Here is a 21,899-nt window from a genome sequence, read left to right as displayed (position 1 = left end):
TCATCTGAATAAACCTCAGTGTTGGTTTTATGGCTGCTAAGTTTATCTGTTAGCTGCAGCGTGAACGTTGATGTGGATACACCGACAGCAGGTGTTCGGGCGTACCTTTGCCTTTCCCTGGTAGTTAAACGTGAGCACGTAATCCCCCCTTCGCGTCTCACTCTGCCGGACCAGAAACACGCCGTGCCCTTCGGCCCCGGAGCTCTGAACCAGGTGGGCTGCCTTGACACGTGAAATGGGCCCGTGAAACCAAGGGTAGGAAAACAGGAAGTGGTCGCTCTTCTGTGGGACCTGCTCTGGGAGCGTGAAGTTGACAGGACCTGCAGAGAGAAACAATAGAAGATGTTAGCAACAAGTTAATTTTTAGGTCAGTGTTTCTGTTTGAAATGAAGGTCCAGTGAGACCCTAAATGTTAGGTCGTCTCACCTCACCCCACTACTCACTTTGACTTCCTGACTCTGAGCTCCTCTGATTGGCTGGAACGGAGCTGTCCACCGGCGTGAGGGGGGACTCCACATCCGCGCTGCCTGACCTGAGAGACGACAGCATCGTTGTGACTTTTTCACATTTAGTTTCCATCGTCTCTGCTCTGATTCTGTTCGTACTCAAACATCAGCTTCGTCCTGCTCTGTGGAGAGAAGCTGCTTTGTTCAGACTGGTGTTTTAGAAAAAACACATCTGATCATTTATTGTTCCGTCTCGAGTAGGAGGGGGTGTCGGTGAACTGCAACTTCTCTGGGTAAAAATGTGATTGATTGCTGGTCCTGACACGCCTTCAAAGGCATGTTTGGGGTTAAATCACGGTTACAGTTTTAAAGTTAAGGCCAGAGCTCAGAAATCAGGAGCCGTTGTGTTCAGTTCAACAAAGAGTCAGTCTGGATTTATAGATGAGGCCGAGGCACCTGCTCTTTTATTTCTGAGAGTTCAGCTTCATTTCAGTCTTGGTGTAGAAACGTTTCTGATGCAGATGCTGTTTTTACAACTTACGTTAAGCATTAATTGTGTTTGAACCATTTATACACACCAAGTTAGTATTAACTACGATTTATGCACAAAATCCAGATACAGAACGATACATCCCTCAGTTCTTCAGAATTTGCTTCCAGTGAGTTTTCAGGTGGTCTTGATAACATTTTTGAGGCTTTATTTCCAAGTTTTTCTTTAAACTCTAACTATTAATTCTTTTTCTGTCCAGTTTCTAAACATTTTCAAATTAATGTTTGTTTATGTTTTTGTTGGTAACCCATTTAACTTTGACCTATAAACTATTCAGGTAAATAAAAAGGCTCCTTAACTCAAGGGATGAACCGGTCTTGTGTCAACATTTAAAAGAAAACTTAGAAACAAATGTGTTTGAAATTAAATATTTAGGCACTTTGTTATCAGCAGCCTGTCACAAAATCTCAGTTTTTGTTCTAAATCTATAAAAACAAATTAATAAAGAACAAAGTTTGACAGACAGAAACAAAGTGATTCCTAAAGAGCTAACAGCTGAAAACACGACACACTGAAAAATGGTGCACCCGTTTGCTCCTGTGTCAGGTCTTTTCTGGATTTGTTTCCGTTTCTTCAAGATATAATTTACAGATACTGTTCATCTGCTGAAGATCTGAATCTGTGTCGTTTGTCCATTCGTTCACTTTTCTAATTTATTTAACTGCACACGGCGCATTATACTGCCGCACAGTGGTGAACCGTCAGGGCCAGCAAAGCCTTCTCTGCTGACGATCAGAATCACTTTCTGGGCATTCGACAGCGTCAGCCTTTTCGTGACATTTGATTGGATGACCAGAGCTGGGAAACTGCATTTGTCGCATCCTGCACAAGCTAAGCGTCGAGCGGACATTCTCAGTTCTAAAGCAAATTAGACCTCATGTCAGAAACACGACGGACCAGACGGGACTTTCAGTGTTAGCCTCCATGGTGATAGAAAAGGACTAATCGTTGAAACTGAAACTAGGCCTGTCACGATAACAAATTTTGCTGGGCAATTAATTGTCTCTGAAAATATTGCACTAAACGATAATATTGTTTGAAGTTTGGCAATAATTAGTAATTGTCAAATGTAAGAAGAAGTGTTAGTTAATTTTGTATGTAGTGCCTTTTTTGACCACCGGATGGCAGTATAAGACTGTTTGAACCGAAGGATGGATAGTGAGTGAAAGAGCAGCGTGTCTCTTTAAGAAAAATGGGAGGGAGGCACCTTGACGTGACATGGGCTGTTTCTCATTTTTGTTTTTTGGTTCTCAAAATAGCGGACGCTCGGTGTGGTTTGAGCTCTTTTGCATAGCATTTGTCACACAAATGTCACAGGCCTGGCTCATGGCCCATAACAAGAATGAGGGGAGACAAAGGTATGGGTCAATTAAAATGGTTTATTGTACAAACAAAACAAAAAAATCATTAAAAAAGTTCTCAGCTTCTTTTTGTAGAAAAAACTTTTTAGACGAAGCCACAGGTTTACGTCCCCCCCCCCCCCCCCCCGAGGTTGGCCTGTTAGCTTAGCTCGTAGCTTAGCTTCTCAGCTTAGCTGCTTTTAACGATCCAAAAACGCAATTTTGGACGGTTAAACTGATTTTAAAGAGAAAAGAGAAAGGGAGGAGTCAGTGAAGAGCACCGGAGTTGAGCTTTTTGTCATCCAGTGTCTTCAGTAGAAAGAGAGAGACACGAAGAAACGATAAAGCTGATAAATGAAAATGAGGTTGATAATTTTAATTAACCATGCGATTAATTGATTTATTGTTTATCGCAACAGGTCTAACTGAAACGCCATAACCTGTAGGACAGAGGGACTGAACTCCTACTGAGGAAAAAAAGGAGGATGGAGTTTGTGAAAGCAATTTATTCAAATATGTTATTTTTGTCTATTTATTACGTCCATATTGATGCTTTTGGTAATTTAGTAAATGTGGTGCAGCTGAAGGAAACTTGTTGAATTGTGTTAATTGAAGTTTTTGCTTCAGTAATGCATTTATTCTTGCTATGTGAGATACCTGTCTGTGAGGCAGCACCATATTATTCCGTGTCTTTTTGACGGTTTCTGTAGCCGTGATGTCATAATGACGGTAATCAAAAGGTGAGCCTGGAGAACTATTGTTCAAGACTTAAAAAAATTAGAAGGTTTGGATTCCTGGAAGCAAAATACCAAGAAATGAGGGATGACAAAACTTTTGCACAGTGCTGTGCTGTTTATTACCATCGACAGCTAATTTATGAATAATTACGTTACAGAGACCAAACAGTTGTTCTTAATCGATCTTTAAATTTAGCTTTCTTTATTTAGACTGGAATGGGCCCTTGGGATGATTTGTGTCTAGCTTTAGCAGACATACAACTAACTGTGTGTGTGCGTGCGTGCGTGCGTGCGTGTCTAGTGAACGGTGAGGAAACAGCAGGCTGAGGGAGCACAAAGACACAGAGCACAGACAGGAAGTGAGTCTATTTCACCAATTCAGATGTGAACTATGACTCACTGTTCTTCTGTTTCACTGCACGCACACACATACACATGCACGCAAACACGTACAGAAGCACAAACACGTACTGACAACATGTGTGTAAATGCCCAGATAAGAATGGGGAGGTTAAAGGGGGAAGTTGGAGAAACTCCTGCGTAAATGCTGACTTCACTTTGTGTTGCTCTGAATAACAGGAAGACACTTCTCCTTCGGCCTCACTTGAGTGCGTTCATGTTTTTCTTGTATCTTTGCAATCAGCGAACGCTTTCGTCTCCCTTAGCGAGGACATTTCATTCAGTTAGTGAATCTTCAAGGATTAGAGGTGGCAAATTTCACCCATCGTATAAAAGAAAAGTCTTTATGGAGTCACACTTTCTCACTTATCAAGTGAAAACATTTTGGTAAAATATACAATTTAATGTAGATTTAAAGTTTTTTTTTTTAGTTTGTTTTTGTTACAAGACTGTAAATGGTTACAATAAATTAATGGAATATTAAAGGGGAATACAGGAAATATTTCCAGCAACACATAAAGCAGAAGCTCTGTGAGCTGCGTCTAACTGGTGACCAGCGTTCATGAGGGACACATGGGGCTCTCAACTCCCTTGCATGAGTTGTTGAGACACAGCCCCATGGCTCAAGTTTTGAACATGATTAAAAGCATTGGTGACAACTTTTCTCCATAGTCACACATGATCACGGGCGTCTTCAAACAGACTCAACCCCCTCTGAATGTTGCTGCGGGCGTCTCCAGATCGAACCATAAATGTGGGAACGTCTGCCAAAGCGAGCCAAAGTGAGAGAACGTGGACAACAAAACCATCTGCACGGCCAAGAGAACAGTTTTGCAATCCGGAAACAAGAAATCAGGCTGTCACTCTCCGAAACGGGCTGCTCAAAAAGTGGCCACTCGGGTGGACGGTCACTTGGTCGCAGAGTTAAGTGAAAATGGATTTTCCCACAACTCTGAGTTATAAACTAGTCGCAGCTCAGTGATATAGTAGCTTTAGGAAGGAGGCCTCCTGGGCTCCTCACATTGCTCTCCTGAATTAACTCCTAATGCTTCAACATCCCAGGCTCCACGAAGGATCTGTTACTCCTCAGACGAATAGTGTAAATACAGTAGGTTGACAGATTAATGACTGATCATCTGCAGGAGTTTCACAAATATTTGAACCTGGAAATCCACAAATCCAACGACTGCGTGAACAAATAAGGGCAAACTCACTAACAAACAACACTGCTAGTTTTCATTGCAAACCTCAAATGTGCATTTATTAACACAGCACAAACATTTAGCACACCCAGCATCATTTAAAATTGTAAAATATTTCTCCTCATGATCTCTGAGGGATACGGATGACAGTTTCTAGAATATGTTCCCTCTTGAAAGACTTCATTTGCTCAAAACTTGTTTGAAACTTTTCTGACATGATGCTTGTGTTTTCACTCATGACACAAAAATAATCTTAGCATCATTGTTCATCAGTTGTTTATTTAGTTGTTTATGTTGTTAGAAATGTTGTTATGTAATCTAAAGACGGTGTTGTGTTGCGTTCAGGCGTTTCCTCACCTGTTGCTGACACATTCTTTCAGCTCTGTGGTCCAGGAGCAGACCTGCTGGTCATTGTCTGTCTCAAATATCAAACTACCTCGATTAACCTGCAGAACCAAAGAGGATTTAAAATGTAACAACGCACACACAATAAGACATGGAACAGATGCATGCACTCATAATAATCTGACATTTTAACATCATCAATAATTCAGTTTCTTTTTGCTTTTGTAAATTATGTAGCTGTTTCAGTCAAAAAGGGGCTAAAGAGATGCATCATTACAAAAGCTTGGAGTTCAGTTTATTTTAAAAACAGGAACACAAACGGATAATGCAAAATACAGAAAACTTTAACAAAAGCATAAATAGAAATGTTAGAAGTACAGCGATCAGTACAGCAAGGAAAACCAATAGATATGCCACAAAGTTTTGCTCATCTTTTATATGCACTGGATTTTAAAAAAAAAACAAACAAAAAAAAAACAACTGAAAACTTTGTGAGAGAATCAAACATGACTGTATAGTTCACGGCACATACCTTTAAAACAAACGTGTTTAAGTTGTCGGGCATTTCCAGTTGGTTGCAGCGACGGACTTCTTGGATATCTGAGCACGGAGTTGTGAGTTTAGGATTGGATGCCTAAAAAAACAAACAAAAAAAACAACAACGGAGGATTAAAAGTAAGACATTACGCTCACAAACAGTCATAAAAGTGCAGAAATCGAGAGATGAAAGCAGGACCTGTAAGAAAAAGACTCAACCTTTCTTCACAGTGTTGAACACAGCTGGGTAGCTGAGAGTACTACAGTATTAAAAAATAAAACTAAGTGCATTGTTTCCCTCATTTTTCTCAAAATTGTCACTTCTATTTAAATATGTCTTATTTCACTAAATGGTTCATACAAGCTGCAGTACAAATACGGTAGGGAAAGATGCCAAAGCAACTGAGTGATATGTCTTTATGTTAGTCACTATAAAAATGACCCAATGATCTGGTTTATAAATTTGTGCGTAGCACGGTGTCCCAACACATAATTAATAAGAAGCAGACGTTCTGTGGTGATCCTGGAAAGCAAAAGCAGTTTTTGCCTGAGTGTTTGTGTGTGTGAATGTTCTGCATGTTCGTGTGAGCCGGACTGCGAGTCCTCTGAAGCCTGAAGCAGGATTGTTGCTCCTGTGGCAGCGATCCAGGAACCATGATGCCACCAGGACAAACTGTTTATTTGAATACATTAATAAGACCGGGCGGATCTTTGAAGCACAAACAACAATATCCTGATGGCGTGGCACAGTGTCAAACATTACACACACACACGCACACAAAGCTAGTTGTCTTTTTCACACAAAAAAACAGGGCTGAACGATTTCAGCAAATATTCTAATTGTGACTTTTTTACCTCAATATTGCGATTGAGATTTAATATGCGATTATTTTTCAATGCCTTCTTCTCATGTATTTTTCAACGAACACAAGCAATAAATCAATCGGTTTCAGTTGCAAAATAGTTTCACTGTTTTTGGATCTGCTGCAACTCCGTTTCTGCATTTTTTTGTATAGCTCCAGGATAGCGATTTGGCTAAAATGTGTGCGCGAGGGCATTCTGTATCGCTTATCCACTGTGTTGTTTTTTCCTCACTCGCTCTCGTACGAGGCAGACGCATTCTCGTCCCTCTCCTGTCGTCCTCCTGCTTTTTTACTCTCTGTCTGTGTATCAGAGCTCCTATTTTACACATCTTCCGAAACTAAAACTACTGTTATGGATCTGATCAGCTGGACCTTTAACGAAATCGACAGCATTTTTTCAACAAAGCAACAGGATCCTGGAGAGCCCTCATGTCCCGCTGAGAATCTCAGGAGGACGCCAAAGACAAACAATTAGATTTAAGATAACAGGTTTCCTGCTTTTTGAAATCAGCTGGTTACTGGTCTCTCAACATACAAGAAGACAGCTGCAGCTACTTTGGCCCTCGTCAGGCTGCCTGCCTTGTTTGGTTTGTGCTTTGAGGACTCGAAATCATCTGATTTACGAGCTAAACCATAAGATGGAAGTGATTTGTGAGAATCGCAGGCCACCTGCGGCTTTGGGACTCGCCAGCATGTTGAAAATGACTTTGGAGGGGCTCATAAGCACGGACCAGTAAAATTCACCCTAATCTGGCCATTTCGGGTCTTGAAAGTACCAGAAAGACTCAAGGCTGACAAGAAAAAACAGCCAGCCTGAAGAAAATCAACAATTGTGGCTTATCTGAATCCTGAATCTGACTCCCATGGTTGGCCTAAAAAACAAGCCGACATATCAATGTGTAAACTAAGGAAAAGCTTCATTTATCGCAACCACCCCCACCCCGAGAACTCATGTGGAGGCTTATCAGAACTGTGTCGGCTGACCAACATCTTATCAGGACTATGGTCTATCTGGAAGTGTTTCATGGACTGCCTTGCCGTCAAATGCATATGTAACATGTTCATAAATGTGCTTGCTGGCAGAGTTTTTTGATGTATTAAATTGTGTCCCGATAGGAAAAGGTGTGGAGATCTTTTTTGTAATGCCACTATACTCTCCACATGGCTTTTTCCCCTTTTCTATCTAAAAAAGTATTCTGAAAAGGATAAGAGGCCGCGCTATCATAGCAGCAGCTACGTGCACTCTGCCCATCTTTCGGACGACTGTATGAACATATTCTCGCTGTATCTTGGTACAATGATAATAAAGCTTATTCTGATTTACCAACGTCGTAAACCCAGGCTTGGTCACTATATTAATGGGCATCATGTCTTTCACTATAATTTCCGTTATTGCTCAAGTTATTTCTGCGTGCTGTTTCGAATTATGTTCATACAGAGTTATACCTTGGAACAGTTCGGTCAGTGACCCTGTCGGCTGGTACTTTTCTTACTTGAAGTTGTAGCGCTGGTCGTTGGCATTCTAGCCATGCAACTATCGTAAATGGCTTTGTGGTGTTTTTTCAAGTGTTGATAAAGATTTGTGGCGTTACCTCAAGAGGTAGCAACAGCAGCAAGGCAGGTTCTGCACAATACATGTCGTTGCGCAGCGTCTTCTTTTTTATAGCAAAAATAATTCCAAACAACGAACGTGCTGCTCCTCTTTGGTACCAAACTTTCAGATGTATCAGCTTCTGTCGAGCCTGATGCCACTGTGCATCCGGTTAAAGCGAGTGTTGACTTCTCCCGCTCCCTGCTTTGCTTTGCTCGGCTCACTCGCAAGTCACGTAACCAGATCACGTGACCAGTCAAATTGCAGCCTTTGCTATTAGAAAATCTTGTTTTATCATATCGCGGCATTATTGCAAATGTAATTAATTGTTCAGCTCTACTAATAAATTATTTTAGGGAGGGGAAGAACATATGATTCTTTCTGAAGATGCAACTCTTGTCCTCAAATTTCAACAAACACCTGAAAAACCTGCTTCTCCTCAGACACAAAGGGACAAAAGCCTCTAGTTGGAAATACACATTTTTTTCCAAATAAAAGTTGTTTAAAGTGCTATCTACAACAGGTGAGATAATTAGTGTTCATAACCTTGCCATACAACCTTGCTTCAAAAGATTTAAGCTACTGCTTTAAGGAAGGACAATGCCAAACACAATGCATCTAAATGTACTAAATTAGACATTACGATGCTGCTGTGATAGTAAAATATCCTTTAACAAAAACTTGACATTGTACTTTATGGTTGTCAAGGTTGTTCTGCAATAACAACAAACAAGGTCCGTCATATTACGTGAACCTGTAAAAGTGTTTGACAGTCAAATATTTTATTAGGAAAAAAAAGCATTTGTGAGTTTTTTTCCTTTGCTAGTAGTATGTATTACAGTAGTCCCTCACTACTTTATGGAGCCACTTAAGCAGACTCGCTCTGGTGAACATACAGTACATAATATTGGAAAAATAAAAAATTGTACAGGACAAGATTGTCAACATTAATATTACTCATGTGAGTGGGACAGCACTGGATAAAGTAATGTACAGTAAAAAGTTAACGGACAAATAAAATATTTCAGACAGGTGAAGTCATTTGTAGTTTTATCTCATTAATCCTCGACTGTATTCCCGCTCATAACGACCACATTTCCCAGAAGGCAACAGGGCCCAGCCCAGAAGCCCCGTTTCCTTCTGCTGAAAAACTAGAAGTAAAGTTTTGATCTGACTGGCACCCAGTGGATGCAGAGAAGCCACACAGAAACCACCGAACCAGATCAAAACCAGACCTCCAAACCAATCGGTGAATCTTGAGAGCTGGTAGCCCACCCACGTGGACCTCCGAGCAGGGACGCGCCAAAGGTCTGGTGGTCCATCAAGAGCCCACGGCCATGTTTTTCATGTCTTTCATCTGGCCGACGAGGACCTCCTGGTAAGTAACATTTATAAGCTACTGTTCATACAAGTATGTTGTTAAAATTAGTAGGTTTAAGAGTTTAGAAAACTGATTGTGGGCTTTGTTGCTGCTGGGTACGTCTGCAGAAACGGAACCAAATCGGACCAGAACGAGAGCCACTGTTCTGCAGAGCTGGTAAGTAAAATTTAGTAGCTACATATACAGTACCGTATGCATGTTGTTAAAATGACGTGTAGAGTTTAGAACATTGCAAGAGTGTGGGAAAGGTTTCTAAAGCCTTAAAATATTTAGAAATACTAAATTAATTAAACATCGCTACTTTGCGGATTTCCACTTACTGCGGGGGTGGGTTCAGAACCAAACACCCGCAGTAAATGAGGGACTACTATACTTAGATACGTGCCCTACACTAGAAAAAGAGAGGGGTAAGGGGTGAAGTTTCAGCACAAACAGGCAGCTGTTGAATTTATAACTCCATGCCGTCCAAAATGAGGCTTCTCATAATTTTACATTTAAACGGTGGGTGATTAGTGTGCCTGTCGTAAACCTTCGACACACAAAAATAACTAAGAAAAATAAAGCAAGTAGAGGCAGGCGAGCAGCGTGATCACAAATCAGCAGCAGCAAAAGGAAACGGACGAGACATTAAAAGACCTGAAGGGTGGAGGGGAAGGAGGGATGGAGAGCAGGAGAAAAGGGCAGGGAGGACAGATTCCAGGGCTTTGTGCACCGGATGAGTTTGAGTCTGTTTGACAGTGAGCCTGAGGAATGTCTGTGTTAATCCTGCACACTCGTAAAAACAGACAGAGGCGCGCGCACACATCAAAAGAACAGATTTACGTTCTTCCTTGTAACTCATAAAACTCTGAGTTTAAACTACAGAATCTAAAATGATTAATAAGAGACAAAAAGATGCAGACGTGACTCATTTAGCGACATATGAGTCAGTGAATCCAGAACAGACAAGAATATCAAAAAATACTACCGGTACTACAACGAAATTTTAACTATGAATGTTCACAGAAATGTGTTTTTGCTTTTTCAGATGGTTACTTTTTATTATTAACTTTCTAAGTAGAAAGCGGAAGATAAAAAAAAAAACAAGAAAAACCCAATAATGTTGCAATATAGGAAGGAAGCTGAACAGCAAGATGCAAACCACAATTATAAAACATGTAAAAAGTATAAAACAACTAAATAGGCTCTACAATAAAACCTGCAAAATCCTTATTGTTGCTCCAAGACATTTAGACATTTTGAACAGCAATATATTTTTAATGATCCTACATTATTATTATTATTATCATTATAGCTGCTTGTTGGTAACTCTACATTAACATGTTGTGTTGTCTCAACTTACACTTTAAAATTTGTCATATTTTTAAGTCAAGACTTTGCATTGCACTCTGCACTGCTGCACGACTCGTAACAGTTATATTAAATAATCTCTACAGAGGGCGTTATGCAACAATGTTGTGTCTTTGCTCCACAACTTAACGCTCTGTGAATTAAAAAAAAAAAAAAAAAAAAATCACCCTAAAACAACTTTTTTGTTGCTCCTTGTAAAATAAATTTGAGTTCAGCTTTGCCAACAAACACACTGCACAGAACATAAAAAAAAAACTTCTACAGAAGAATATTTAGTGGTGTACAAGATTTGAAGCCAAACTATTAATTATTTATGCAGCAGATAAGTCAGAGTTTACAGATGTGAGCTGAGGCCGCACTGGCTGCGCGACAGCTCGTGAGATCAGCTGCTATCGATCTGTGTGAGCATCCGAGTCGACTCTGACTCATTTATTCTGAGAATGTGAATGAGTTCACGACTAGTAGGTCCTTTGAGGAACCATTTGAGCTTTTATTTTTTAAGAAAGAGAAAAAAAAAAATAATCAGCAGGACTATTTAATCTTAGACAATCTCACTCTAATGCAAAAAACAAAAAATGCAAAATGAATCAAAGAAGAAACACAACATCCAAGTGGGCTAAGAAAAAGAACAAAAACAGTAAAGTACACATACAAAATGACCACAGGCGCATGTGAAATCACCACTCAAAATCAAATTAAGAAATGTAAAACGCTGTTCTAGATGTGAGGATCATAGTCTATTTTTTGAAGCGTCACAATGTGGACATGAACGATTCTGTTTCAGTGTTAAAAAGCCAAACGTCAATTACTATTTATACAGTAATATCATTTAGAGGATTAAAAAGGTGGTATTTTGATGTGCAGGGGGTGCAGCACGCTGTTTACAATGTGCACGCAGATAAAAACGAGTCTGGCCAAGACGAGAAGCAGCACCTTCTGCATTGAAAGCCAGTGTTTGGACGTATTTTGGCTTCTATGAAGTTTAAGGGGAAAATGACACTGACATCAGCCACATTAAGTACACAGAGTACACATTTCCAGCTGGAGGAAGAGGAAAAAAACAGTGGCAGTTACTAGCTGCCGCTGCTAACAAGAGGCGTGCGTGTCTTCAAAGTTCTCACCTAACTCAGGAAAAACTATGCATTATAACGCATTCAGTTGTTGAAAACCAGAGCTTGAGCACTTTGTTGCACACTTGACTGAACATGATTATCACATCTATTCCCACACTCCAGAAAAAAAATGACAAAAACAGTCGTGGAACCCTGAAGAAAGGTAAAGTGGCTCTAACATGAAAATGTGATGCATGAACTTTGACACAGAATCAGTCACTGTGCTCAGCATTTTGGCTTATTTTGTTTATTTAGTTCCCAAAATATTGATTGAATGAACACATTTTTTATTTGTAGTGCAAAATATTTAGCTAGTTTTAGGAGTGAGAAGTGAGGAAGCATCGAAGTGCATCAATATTTGTTTTATAATCATATCGCAGCCAATTGTAATCGAATCAAACGGCGAAGTGCTTAAAGATTCACCCTACGTTTCAGCCAAGTACTTTACTACAGAAATAATAAAAAAAGTAACGCAACACAAAAGCCGAACTAACGCAACCTCAGTGATCTTGACATGTGCACTGCTCATGTGGAATAAGATTTTAATCTAAAGCTTGGGATGGTGTCACACACCAAGTTGAATTATGGACCGATAGTGACTTTATTAGTGATCGTCTCTGAAATTTGATTTTTTTTTTAAGTGTACATTCAACTCAAGATCATAAACATATAACTCATATTACTTCAACGTGTCTGAAAGCATCAGATATTTTTCTGTGCTAATATTTATTAATTTGTTATACAGTTGCATACATTCACCCCCCACCACCACTAAAAACAAAACAACAACCAAAAAAACCCATTTGTCCTCAAAGGTAATAATTTAAGACATTTTAACATTTGGCAGCACAGTATTTATGTTTGGCAGGGTATTGCAAGATGGTTTTAAAGCAGTAACATTCCAGATGACATGATTTAACCTTTTTTGTGCTTTGGCTTATGTCATTTCTCAAAATATTTCCCTTTTTAAAATAAGCCATTTAAAAGTGACAGATGACGAGATGCTGTAAAACGTTATCTCAACAAATTAGCTGACATGTTCTGGCCAGACAAAAATATCTTTATCATGATTACTATTTTCAGAGGTGATATTAACCTGAAGATGAACCGTCAGAAATTGTATGAAGCCGCCTTGACTTTTCAGTTTTCACTCCAACATCTTTTCAGATTGACTCAACTTTCAGACTGACTATAATGTTTCAACTATAAATGCAAATATTGTGAATGTGAAACACAGATATGGAACCGTGACAACACAACCTACATCCTGACTCGTGAATCCATAAACAATGAGCAACTTTTTCATTCATATTAAGTACAAATCATCCAAACTTCTCACATTCTGTGTCTCAGCTCATCAAGTACTTTAATTTATAATGTCTATATTGGCTGAAGTAGTGCCACATGTTTAGTTTTTATTGTTTTAAGCATATTTTAAGACTAATTTTCAACCTGCCTTTTAATAGATACAACACAAAACTAATCTCATCTGATTTTAGTTTTAACCAGTGAATAATTTCACAAAACAACTTTGTACACAACTCATTTATGTTTGCATTTAATGGTTGTGCTGTTCGTTGATTTAGCCCGATATTAATTCTCCATGATGTTTTCACAGACTAAATAATCAACCGGAAACATTTTTGTCCTGGCAACAAAACAAAAAACTAAAAGACAACATAAGTAGTATGACTTAATAAACATTAAGGCTCCAATGGCGCTGCAAGAACTGCTTCAAACAGGTTGATGCGCGAGCAAGCAGCAAGCGTAAACACTCGATCACAGCGGCGGCACAAGCAAATGGAGACGTCCACCGAGGCAGCGATGCAACCTCTCACCCACACAGTCACAAACGCATCTACAGTTCGAGCGCACACACCCACACACGGGTGACACACAGGATGTTTGGAGTCCCAAACCATCTTCCCAGGGTCCCGTTCTCAAGGCCGTCGCCACAGCAACTGACTGACACTCAACATTCCTCTATCCCTCCGGGGGTCATCGAAGCCAGTGATGTCCGGGGCGCACGGCTGTGTGAATGTGTGCGTGTTTGTGCTGGACTGACACAAGACCCTGCAGGGTTACCAGAACTGATCTCCGGAGGGACGCTTTTGGAAAGAGTGCACAAAGTTATTTGACACAAATACGCACAGAGACATGCTAAAGACGACGAAAGCCACCCAGGAGAGGAGGCCATGACCTCGATCACAGTAACCAACACATCTGTCTGTACTTCCCCTAGTTTCAGGTTGGGATCATCACTCTTTTTTTTGTTGTTGTTTGTTTTTTGTATTTTTGCGCTGCATATACCAAAGATTTGCCTGCTAGTTTTGATCTTTTGCCGCCATCAACAAATCCATAAAAACACCAACATAACCTCAAGTACCACTTGAGCTATCAAAGCCTCGCATGGGCAGATGTGAGCTCCATTAACGATAATCCACAAATTTTAAATTAAATTTAGCACAACATTTTAAAATAATGTTTTCTACAGCTGGTACTGCTAATCTCTATAAACCAGTGCAAAAGATAATCATGAATCGGGATGATGTAATGTAAAAAAAAAAAAAAAAACATTTTTTTAAAAATGCAGTCAGAACCTGTTTTACATCCGTCATAATTCTTTTTTGTTGTTGTTTATTTTGCACTACGTTGCAGTTTTCCCCAACTGACACAAGAGCAAATGTTTTCATTGCAACATTTTGACTATTTTTATGCAAAAACTGCAAAATAACCATAATACAAATAGAAGCAGACAGTCCTAAAATATAAATGTAGCCGTTGAATTATCGGTATGTACTCTAGTTTGAGGGACAGGGAGTGGTGGCGCAGAGGTTTGAGAAGGTCGGCCTGTGATCGGAAGATCGCTGGTTCAACTCCCGGTACGACAACATCAAAAAACATGGGTGGGATTGGTGAAGCACCCACACCTGCCTCCATCATCATTTGCCCCACTCTAAGCCTTTGAGCAAGGCCCTTAACCCCCACCATCTGCTCTCCTGGGCGCCCTAGATTCGCTCCACACAGAGAGCTGTGGTAGCTCGGTGGTCTGTGGTTGTGTCAGGAAGAACATCCGGCATAAAAAAAATAATTAAAAAATTGCGAAGTCGTTGTGCGACTCAGTTCGCTGTGGTGACCCCTGATGAAGGGAGAAGCCGAAAGAAGAAAAAACTCTAGTCTGAGTGACAGAACTGAATATGTTTAATTATGACCTGTTTTAGCAGATTTATACCAGAGACACAGACACGTGTACAGCTTGACTAATGTTTCGAGTGTTTTGGTCTTTTTTGTCAATAACTCAAACAAAGGGTGTTTAACCATGCGTCATGTGTTTATGAACTAATTTCACTCCGTGTTACAGGATAGTTCTCCTAAACCTAGCTGCAAAACATAAATTACTAATACGTTGGAAATAAAACCAACAAAACAACTTGTCCCTTTTTGCACGTGCTTATACATCAATAAGAACAATCTGGCATCGTGTTCACTTTTCCATCGGGCTGCTGGACCACACCACCTGCCACGCAGATACACACCTCATACTTTGCTTCTGGTAGCTGGTACAAAATAAGTTCTCTGGTCCTGGCTCACCTCGGATTTATGTCCTATTTCTGATGGGGTTTTGTTTGAGCGAAATTCGACTCCGAAAGCATTTACAAAACATAAGAACAATTTTGAAACAAGAGAGGGAGGGAGAGAATTGTTTGCACAAACAGCTGCAATAACAAAATGAAACATTAAAAATGCACAAGAATGAAAATATTTCTGGAAAAAAATACTGTAAAGGATCAGCTGTATTAATCTAGCGTTATTTTGTTTTAAGTTCTCTTTTAAAATTTGATATTGTTAAAATATTTAAAAATAAAAGTGAAAAAAATCTCTTGAGTGACCTTTATTCACACTAGCTGATGGCATTTACACATATGTGGTGTGTCAGCAGCCTGGAGATCACTAAAACTGATCACTTTCAAAATAAACTATCTGCGGCATCACAGAGGATGTGGGAAACACACACACACACACACACACACACACACACACGAGTGGAGGGGTTACTAACACTGATAGAGCTGACTGTTCTTGGAAACCCATCAGAAGCAGCTTTCTGTAATGAATAAATGTGCCACTTTTGTGCTGCTCTGTGCATACTTCTGAGAATTACTGCTACATGTGCCAAATATGAAGACGTTACGACTGAACACATTAGATTCACAGAACTGGGAGCAGTTCCGTTTAAAAAAAAAATTAGCGTTGCACAATAATTAGTGAACCTGAAAGCAAAAAGAGAGAGGAAAAGATAAAAAGTATGTTAACTTTTTTAAAGGTAAAAACTCAAAATAAGGCAGCAAAATGTCACAGTTTGCTTTAGAATTTGATTATTTCAGTGATTAAACTTACTTAAAATACAGCAGAAAGGAGATTGCATTTATTTTAAATCCAAACTAAAACTAAAAACTCACCAATTCGTAACATTATGACCACAGCCAGGTGATGTGAGAAATATAAACTACACTGGCAGCTGTTGAGATTTAGAAAAAGGAAGTGAAAACTCATCCATCCGTCCATTTACTGGTAATATGTTTACGGGTGATCATATCCCACTAAATTAGGGGTGATTTTTAGATATGGTCTAGATTAGGGGTGTCCTCAAGGGCCACTATCCTGCATGTTTTAGAGGCGTTTCTGCTCTAACTCACCTATTTGAATCAATCGGTGAGAACTTGAAGTTATTTCAACTATTGAATCAGGTGTATTGAAGCAAGGAAACAAGTTTTTTTAAAAAGCCGGATAGCAGACCATGAGGATCAGGATGGGCACCCCAGGTCTAGGTTGTGCTAACTAGTAAAAAATATTAGCTCCTGCAATTCAAATTGCTGCAAAAGAGCAATAGTGTGCTATGTGTGAGTCTGTGCAGCTGCAAACCAGTTGAACAGATGTGGCACTGGCTCCTGTCTGCAGCATGGGTTAGAACTGTACTTCACTTAAGTGAAGGAAACATGGCACCAGGATGCACTATGGGGCAAACAAGTCCTGAAAACTTGAGTCTTTTCTCCAATGTTAAGTACCACTCTAATGATTTGTATCCATTAGGTTGTACTCAAGTGTAGGTGTGTCTCCATTGAGAGTGTGTCCCTCACTCATTGGGCGGGATCATGGGCTGGATCATCGGCAGGTGGGAGCTCTTGTCGAGCCACGGGCATCTAGTTTCTCTGACACCTCCCGGTAAACTTGCTTGTTCCTCGTTGCTCCATCGAGCTCACGCTGTATGTGCTAGTCTGACAAAACTTATAAAAAGGTTTGCGCCTCATCATTCGACCACAGCTGACGTGATTTGCAGATCTCCATCTCAGCAATGTACACTCAGCGATCAGACTGAAAATGGCGCTTCAGGAGGAGTTTGTATGTACCACCATGGCTCATACAGTGACGTCAATCCACGAGCCAATCAACAGCTGCAATTTGCTGACATCAAAATCGCTTGCTCGGCTCACTTGGAACCACAGCTGAGGCAGTTCCAAAAGCCAAGCAGGAAGAGGCAATGGAGACACATTTGGTCGATGCTGACTCGATGCGAGTCAGGCCCGTGGAGATGGGGATTTAAAGGACTTGGTAACAAATACCTTGAATGTCTAGTGAGGTTCATATCCCATCAAACTGGATCTTTAGTATTTGGAAAAACAGAAACCTATGTGAGCAGTCATTTTATTATGGCTAATCAGTGTAAACACAAAACACTAAAGATAATCTGCAGACACAACTGAGTACAGTTTTAACTGAATCTACTTTAAATAAGATGTGTACTGTATTTGCATGGACTGTTTTGCTTAATGATACTTTGGATTAAAACTGATGACAAACGTGACTAATTCTGAAAAACAAAGGGTCATTCTTTACACTTATTTGAACAGACTATTCACTCAGTGTACTGAGAAGACAAACCATTGTCCCAGTTTGACATAACTGTCAGGGCGTCTTGGTAGCCTAACGCCCCCAACAGCAGTCCCAGTGGGATCTTCTTTTCCTCCCACTCATTTCCTGTCTCATCCGAACTGTGGCTATCAAATAAAAGGACAAATGTTTACTCACAAAACCGAGAACATATAAGTTTTTCATTTCGAGTTTCTGGTCCTGGCAACAGATGCCGTCTAATCATTTTTGCCTTTAAATCTTGTATTGTGCAATCCACAAGTTGTCCAACGTAAAATCAGTTTTGTTTTGCGTAAACACCGTGCTTAGATGCTGAAATATCTGATACTGAAAACAACGTGCAGAAACTGATCAGCTTTCTGAGAAACAGAGGGGAAGATCATGTGATTGTATGCAGTAGTGAGGCGGGTAAGAATGTGAGCACACAGACTGTTGTAGCCATATTTCTAAGTACTTTAACTCATTCGTTTTACGCAACAATGCCTGGATTATCAAGAACCATGTTTTTGCACTTGTGTGTGAAACTCGTGTCCTTTTTATGTTATTCTTACCAATTAATGTTATGATATCTAATAATCTCTAGAAAATTATAGCTGCTGTTGTATTTAGGTTGCAAAAAGTGTATTTTTTCATTAGTTAGAAACAAAAGATGGGCTTTAAACTCCTTATGAAGATGGAAAAAATATGCACATACTGTTTGGGTGTGAAAGTGACAAATCCACATGTGCAACACTTAGCATGTGTCAGTTATGGGTGTGTGTGTGTGTGTGTGTGCATGTGTGTGTGAGATGGTCAGTTAAGGGTGTGTTGCGTGTTCAGTAGCTGTGATCATTAGGAAACGGGTAGTAAATTATTCTTCCTATACAACTGACAAGTTTAAAACACAGACGCAGCCATCAAGCCCTGCCTTTTTGTCCCGCATCGCAAAGCGAAAATGGGGAATTAGAAATACCCTCCGTCCATCTGTCCATGTATGTTGGGAGTCTTGGGACCATGATAACTATAAAAAGAAAAAGTAAGGTACCAACTTCCATTTTAGTGTGTGGCTACATTTAGGCTTAAGAAAGGTGCCTTTCAAAAATTAGGTTAAACCAACAAAATCTAAAATGGCTATTGTGTGTGTATATATATATATATATATATATATATATATATATATATATATATATATATATATATATATATATGTTAACCTTGTGAGCTGGACAACATTAAATATAAGCAATGTGCTGACTTTTACTTTGATGTGTGGCGGCATCTAGGAGTTAAGAAAGGTCACTATCAAAAATTGGGTTGCCACATCAAAATCCAAGATGGCCACTGCCCACCACCATATGTATGGCTGCCTCAAAAGAATGAAGGGAAGGGGCTTAATAAAATTTTAATAAATGTGAACTGATGAGGGAAGTAAATTACCAAATATATTAACAGTTATAACTAGCTTCTGCACACTACTTTAAAATTGGCTTTCCTTTTACGAAACCAAACTTCAAACTAGCAGGAAGAAAAAAATAATAATGTTGGTGTGAGATTGTAATGTTTAACAAGCTGTAAATTATAAGTCTGACCTAAATCTCATTTATCAATGGATATTGGGTAAAAAATAAAAAAAATAAACTAAAATTTCTATTAAATCATTTTGTCAAGAATAATCAGAACTTTTTAAAATATATATATTTTTTGTCACTGCATTATCGCAGTATGTCAAAATAAAACTTGACTTCTAAAAGCTACCAGCAACTTTAACAATTACAATTAACAATAGCAGATAACTCCTATGGCACCAAAAAAAAATAAAGGATCAACCTTACCCAATAAAGCAAACATTCCCTCCATCCAGGAACTAATAAATAAATAAATAAAAATAAACCACTCTTTGAATACTTAAATATTTCTCTGGCAACGTATTGTGCAGTATGTGCCTGAATATGAGGAATGTGAACAAGTGGAGGACAATAGATGTGTCAGTCTTAAAACACCATCTGCAGCCAATTAATTACTGTTTGAAAGTCACATTTTTAAAGAAATGGGACAAAATCCATTAACAGAACTGAGAAAACCTGAGAGACGCATCATTTTTAGGTTGATCATCTACTGTATGATACAATACAATACACTTTATTGTCTCTTTAGGAAGTTGTCTTCGACTTAAAATGCACTTCAAAGTTAGTTAAATAGAAAAGAAGATATAAAAAAGACAGTACAAGTTGTGTTGAGCTATTACAATATACCACAACAAATTGCTCAACAACAAGCATAAGGAAACATTGGACATTCCTTTGGTTAAAAAAGAAGAAAAGAAAAAAAAGCATAGCACATCACACCTACTGCACACACACACAGACACACACAACTTCACCATACCAAACAATATTGTACAATTCTATGGCCTCAATCAGCAGCACTGTTGAAGGAGTGCACAAATAAGTTTTTGAAGTGGTTTAGTTTTCAGTGTGCTACTCCCAAAACCATCTGCCAGAGGGCAAAAGCTTGTACTCTTTGCAGATTATATGTGATGGATAGGTCGCTATTTTCTGAGCTTAGGAACCCCTCTGCTCATATATCAACTGAAGAAGCTCGAATTCTACTCTCATTATCATCTTTGTGTCTGTGTGCAATATGAATGAGCACTGGACTATGATCCCCCATAGAGCTTGGGTCCACAACTATGTCTTTAGTGTTATTAACATTTAATAGGAATGAAGGTATTGGTGCAATACTGTGTGCGTGTATTTATACTCATTAAAATATGTTGATAGTACTGTATCCAGTCCACTTTATGGCAGCATGATGATAACCTCTCAGGTGATAGAGGAAGAGCCGCCTTGGATGTAATTTTTGCTGTTGTTTTTTTATTTTTTTGAGTAGGCTGTCCTGATTCAAACTGCTTACCAGTTGGTGGCAGCAACGCACCATGAAGTTGCTTGCTAATGGACAATAAATACCACCAGAAGAAGAAAGAGAAGCCCAGTGGAGGTATTTCAAAGTGAAAGGTGGTGACAAAAGTAAAGTGAACTGCAAATTATACTCTGCAAAGTTAACAACAAGAGGGATGAAATCTAGCACTTTCAATACAAGAAGCTTGATAAAACATTCAAAAATCTGACACAATGTTGAGGTCAAAGGTTTTTCCAACAACTACAGCAGAGAGAAACTGGGATCTGAGAACAAGCTTCCTGACAGTCTCAATGCTAACTAATGTTTGGAAAGATTTTGCTGTCCTGGTTCTGTTAGAGGAGTGAACACAAAAAGTAAGCTTTTCTGATTACCGGTAGTATTGATTAGTAGTCATTTTGGTACTTGGCATCTGCAAGAATTTCAAACATATGCATTTGTTTGAAAAAGATGTGCTATTGATGGATCTCCAACCTTTTAATTGAGATGTGTTGGCATGACTGAACTGGACAAAGTTTTCAACTTTAGAAAAATAGGCTGATGGCTTTTGTCTTTGAAGTAAGTTGATGATAGCAGCGTTTAAAATAAAATGCAGTAGTCCCTCGCCACTTTGCGGTTCGACTTTCGCAGAGTCGCTCTTTTGTGGGTTTCCAATGATTGTCAACTTTAATATTACGTGATTGGGACAGTATGGAGTAAAATGTTAACAAAAAAAGTACTTTGGACAGGCGCCACCATTTTGTAGTTTTCTTTCAATAAGCCTATACTGTAACACCAGTCAAAAAAGAACTACACTACCCAGAAGCCAACAGTGCTTCTGGCCACTGCTTTCTTGTAGTTTTTGTTCAATAAGCCTACACTGCATCGCCAGTCCAAAGAACTGTTACCCAGAAGCCAACAGTGCTTCTGGCTGCTGTTTTCTACCAAAATGGAAGGAGCTTTGCAGCACAAATCTACACTATTAAGCTCACAAATAATCCTGAAGCTTCTTGAAGCTCAATAATCCACGTGCACATCAACCTGGACGGGGCAGTGGACTTTGTTGCTGCAGGGTAGGTCTACTGAACCGGAACAGAGTTGGACCAGAACCAAGCTGCTGTTCTGCAGAGCTGGTGAGTAAAAATTTGCAGTACTGTACAGTACATATATGTATGTTGTTAAAATAACATTAGGTTTAAGAGTTTAGAACATTGCACATTGAACAAATATACATTGTATGTATA

At 39.3% G+C, this 21,899-nt stretch overlaps 1 protein-coding gene across 1 annotated transcript in view; it reads right to left on the bottom strand.

Moving 5' to 3' along the window:
- sh2b3 (SH2B adaptor protein 3) overlaps positions 1 to 21,899 on the bottom strand; it is a 51,447-nt gene that overhangs the window by 2,538 nt on the left and 27,010 nt on the right. Inside the window, exons 3-6 of the mRNA XM_037680312.1 lie at positions 5,552 to 5,653; positions 5,032 to 5,120; positions 444 to 532; positions 106 to 320 (exon numbers count right to left, since the gene is read on the bottom strand). Of these exons, the coding sequence (XP_037536240.1) occupies positions 106 to 320; positions 444 to 532; positions 5,032 to 5,120; positions 5,552 to 5,653 (495 nt within the window). The remainder of the gene's footprint in view (positions 1 to 105; positions 321 to 443; positions 533 to 5,031; positions 5,121 to 5,551; positions 5,654 to 21,899) is intronic.

Source organism: Nematolebias whitei, chromosome 8, assembly GCF_014905685.2.
Source record: "Nematolebias whitei isolate Nwh7 chromosome 8, NemWhi1, whole genome shotgun sequence".
NCBI classification, from domain to species: Eukaryota; Metazoa; Chordata; class Actinopteri; order Cyprinodontiformes; family Rivulidae; genus Nematolebias; species Nematolebias whitei.
This window is presented reverse-complemented; position numbering and strand designations above follow the sequence as displayed.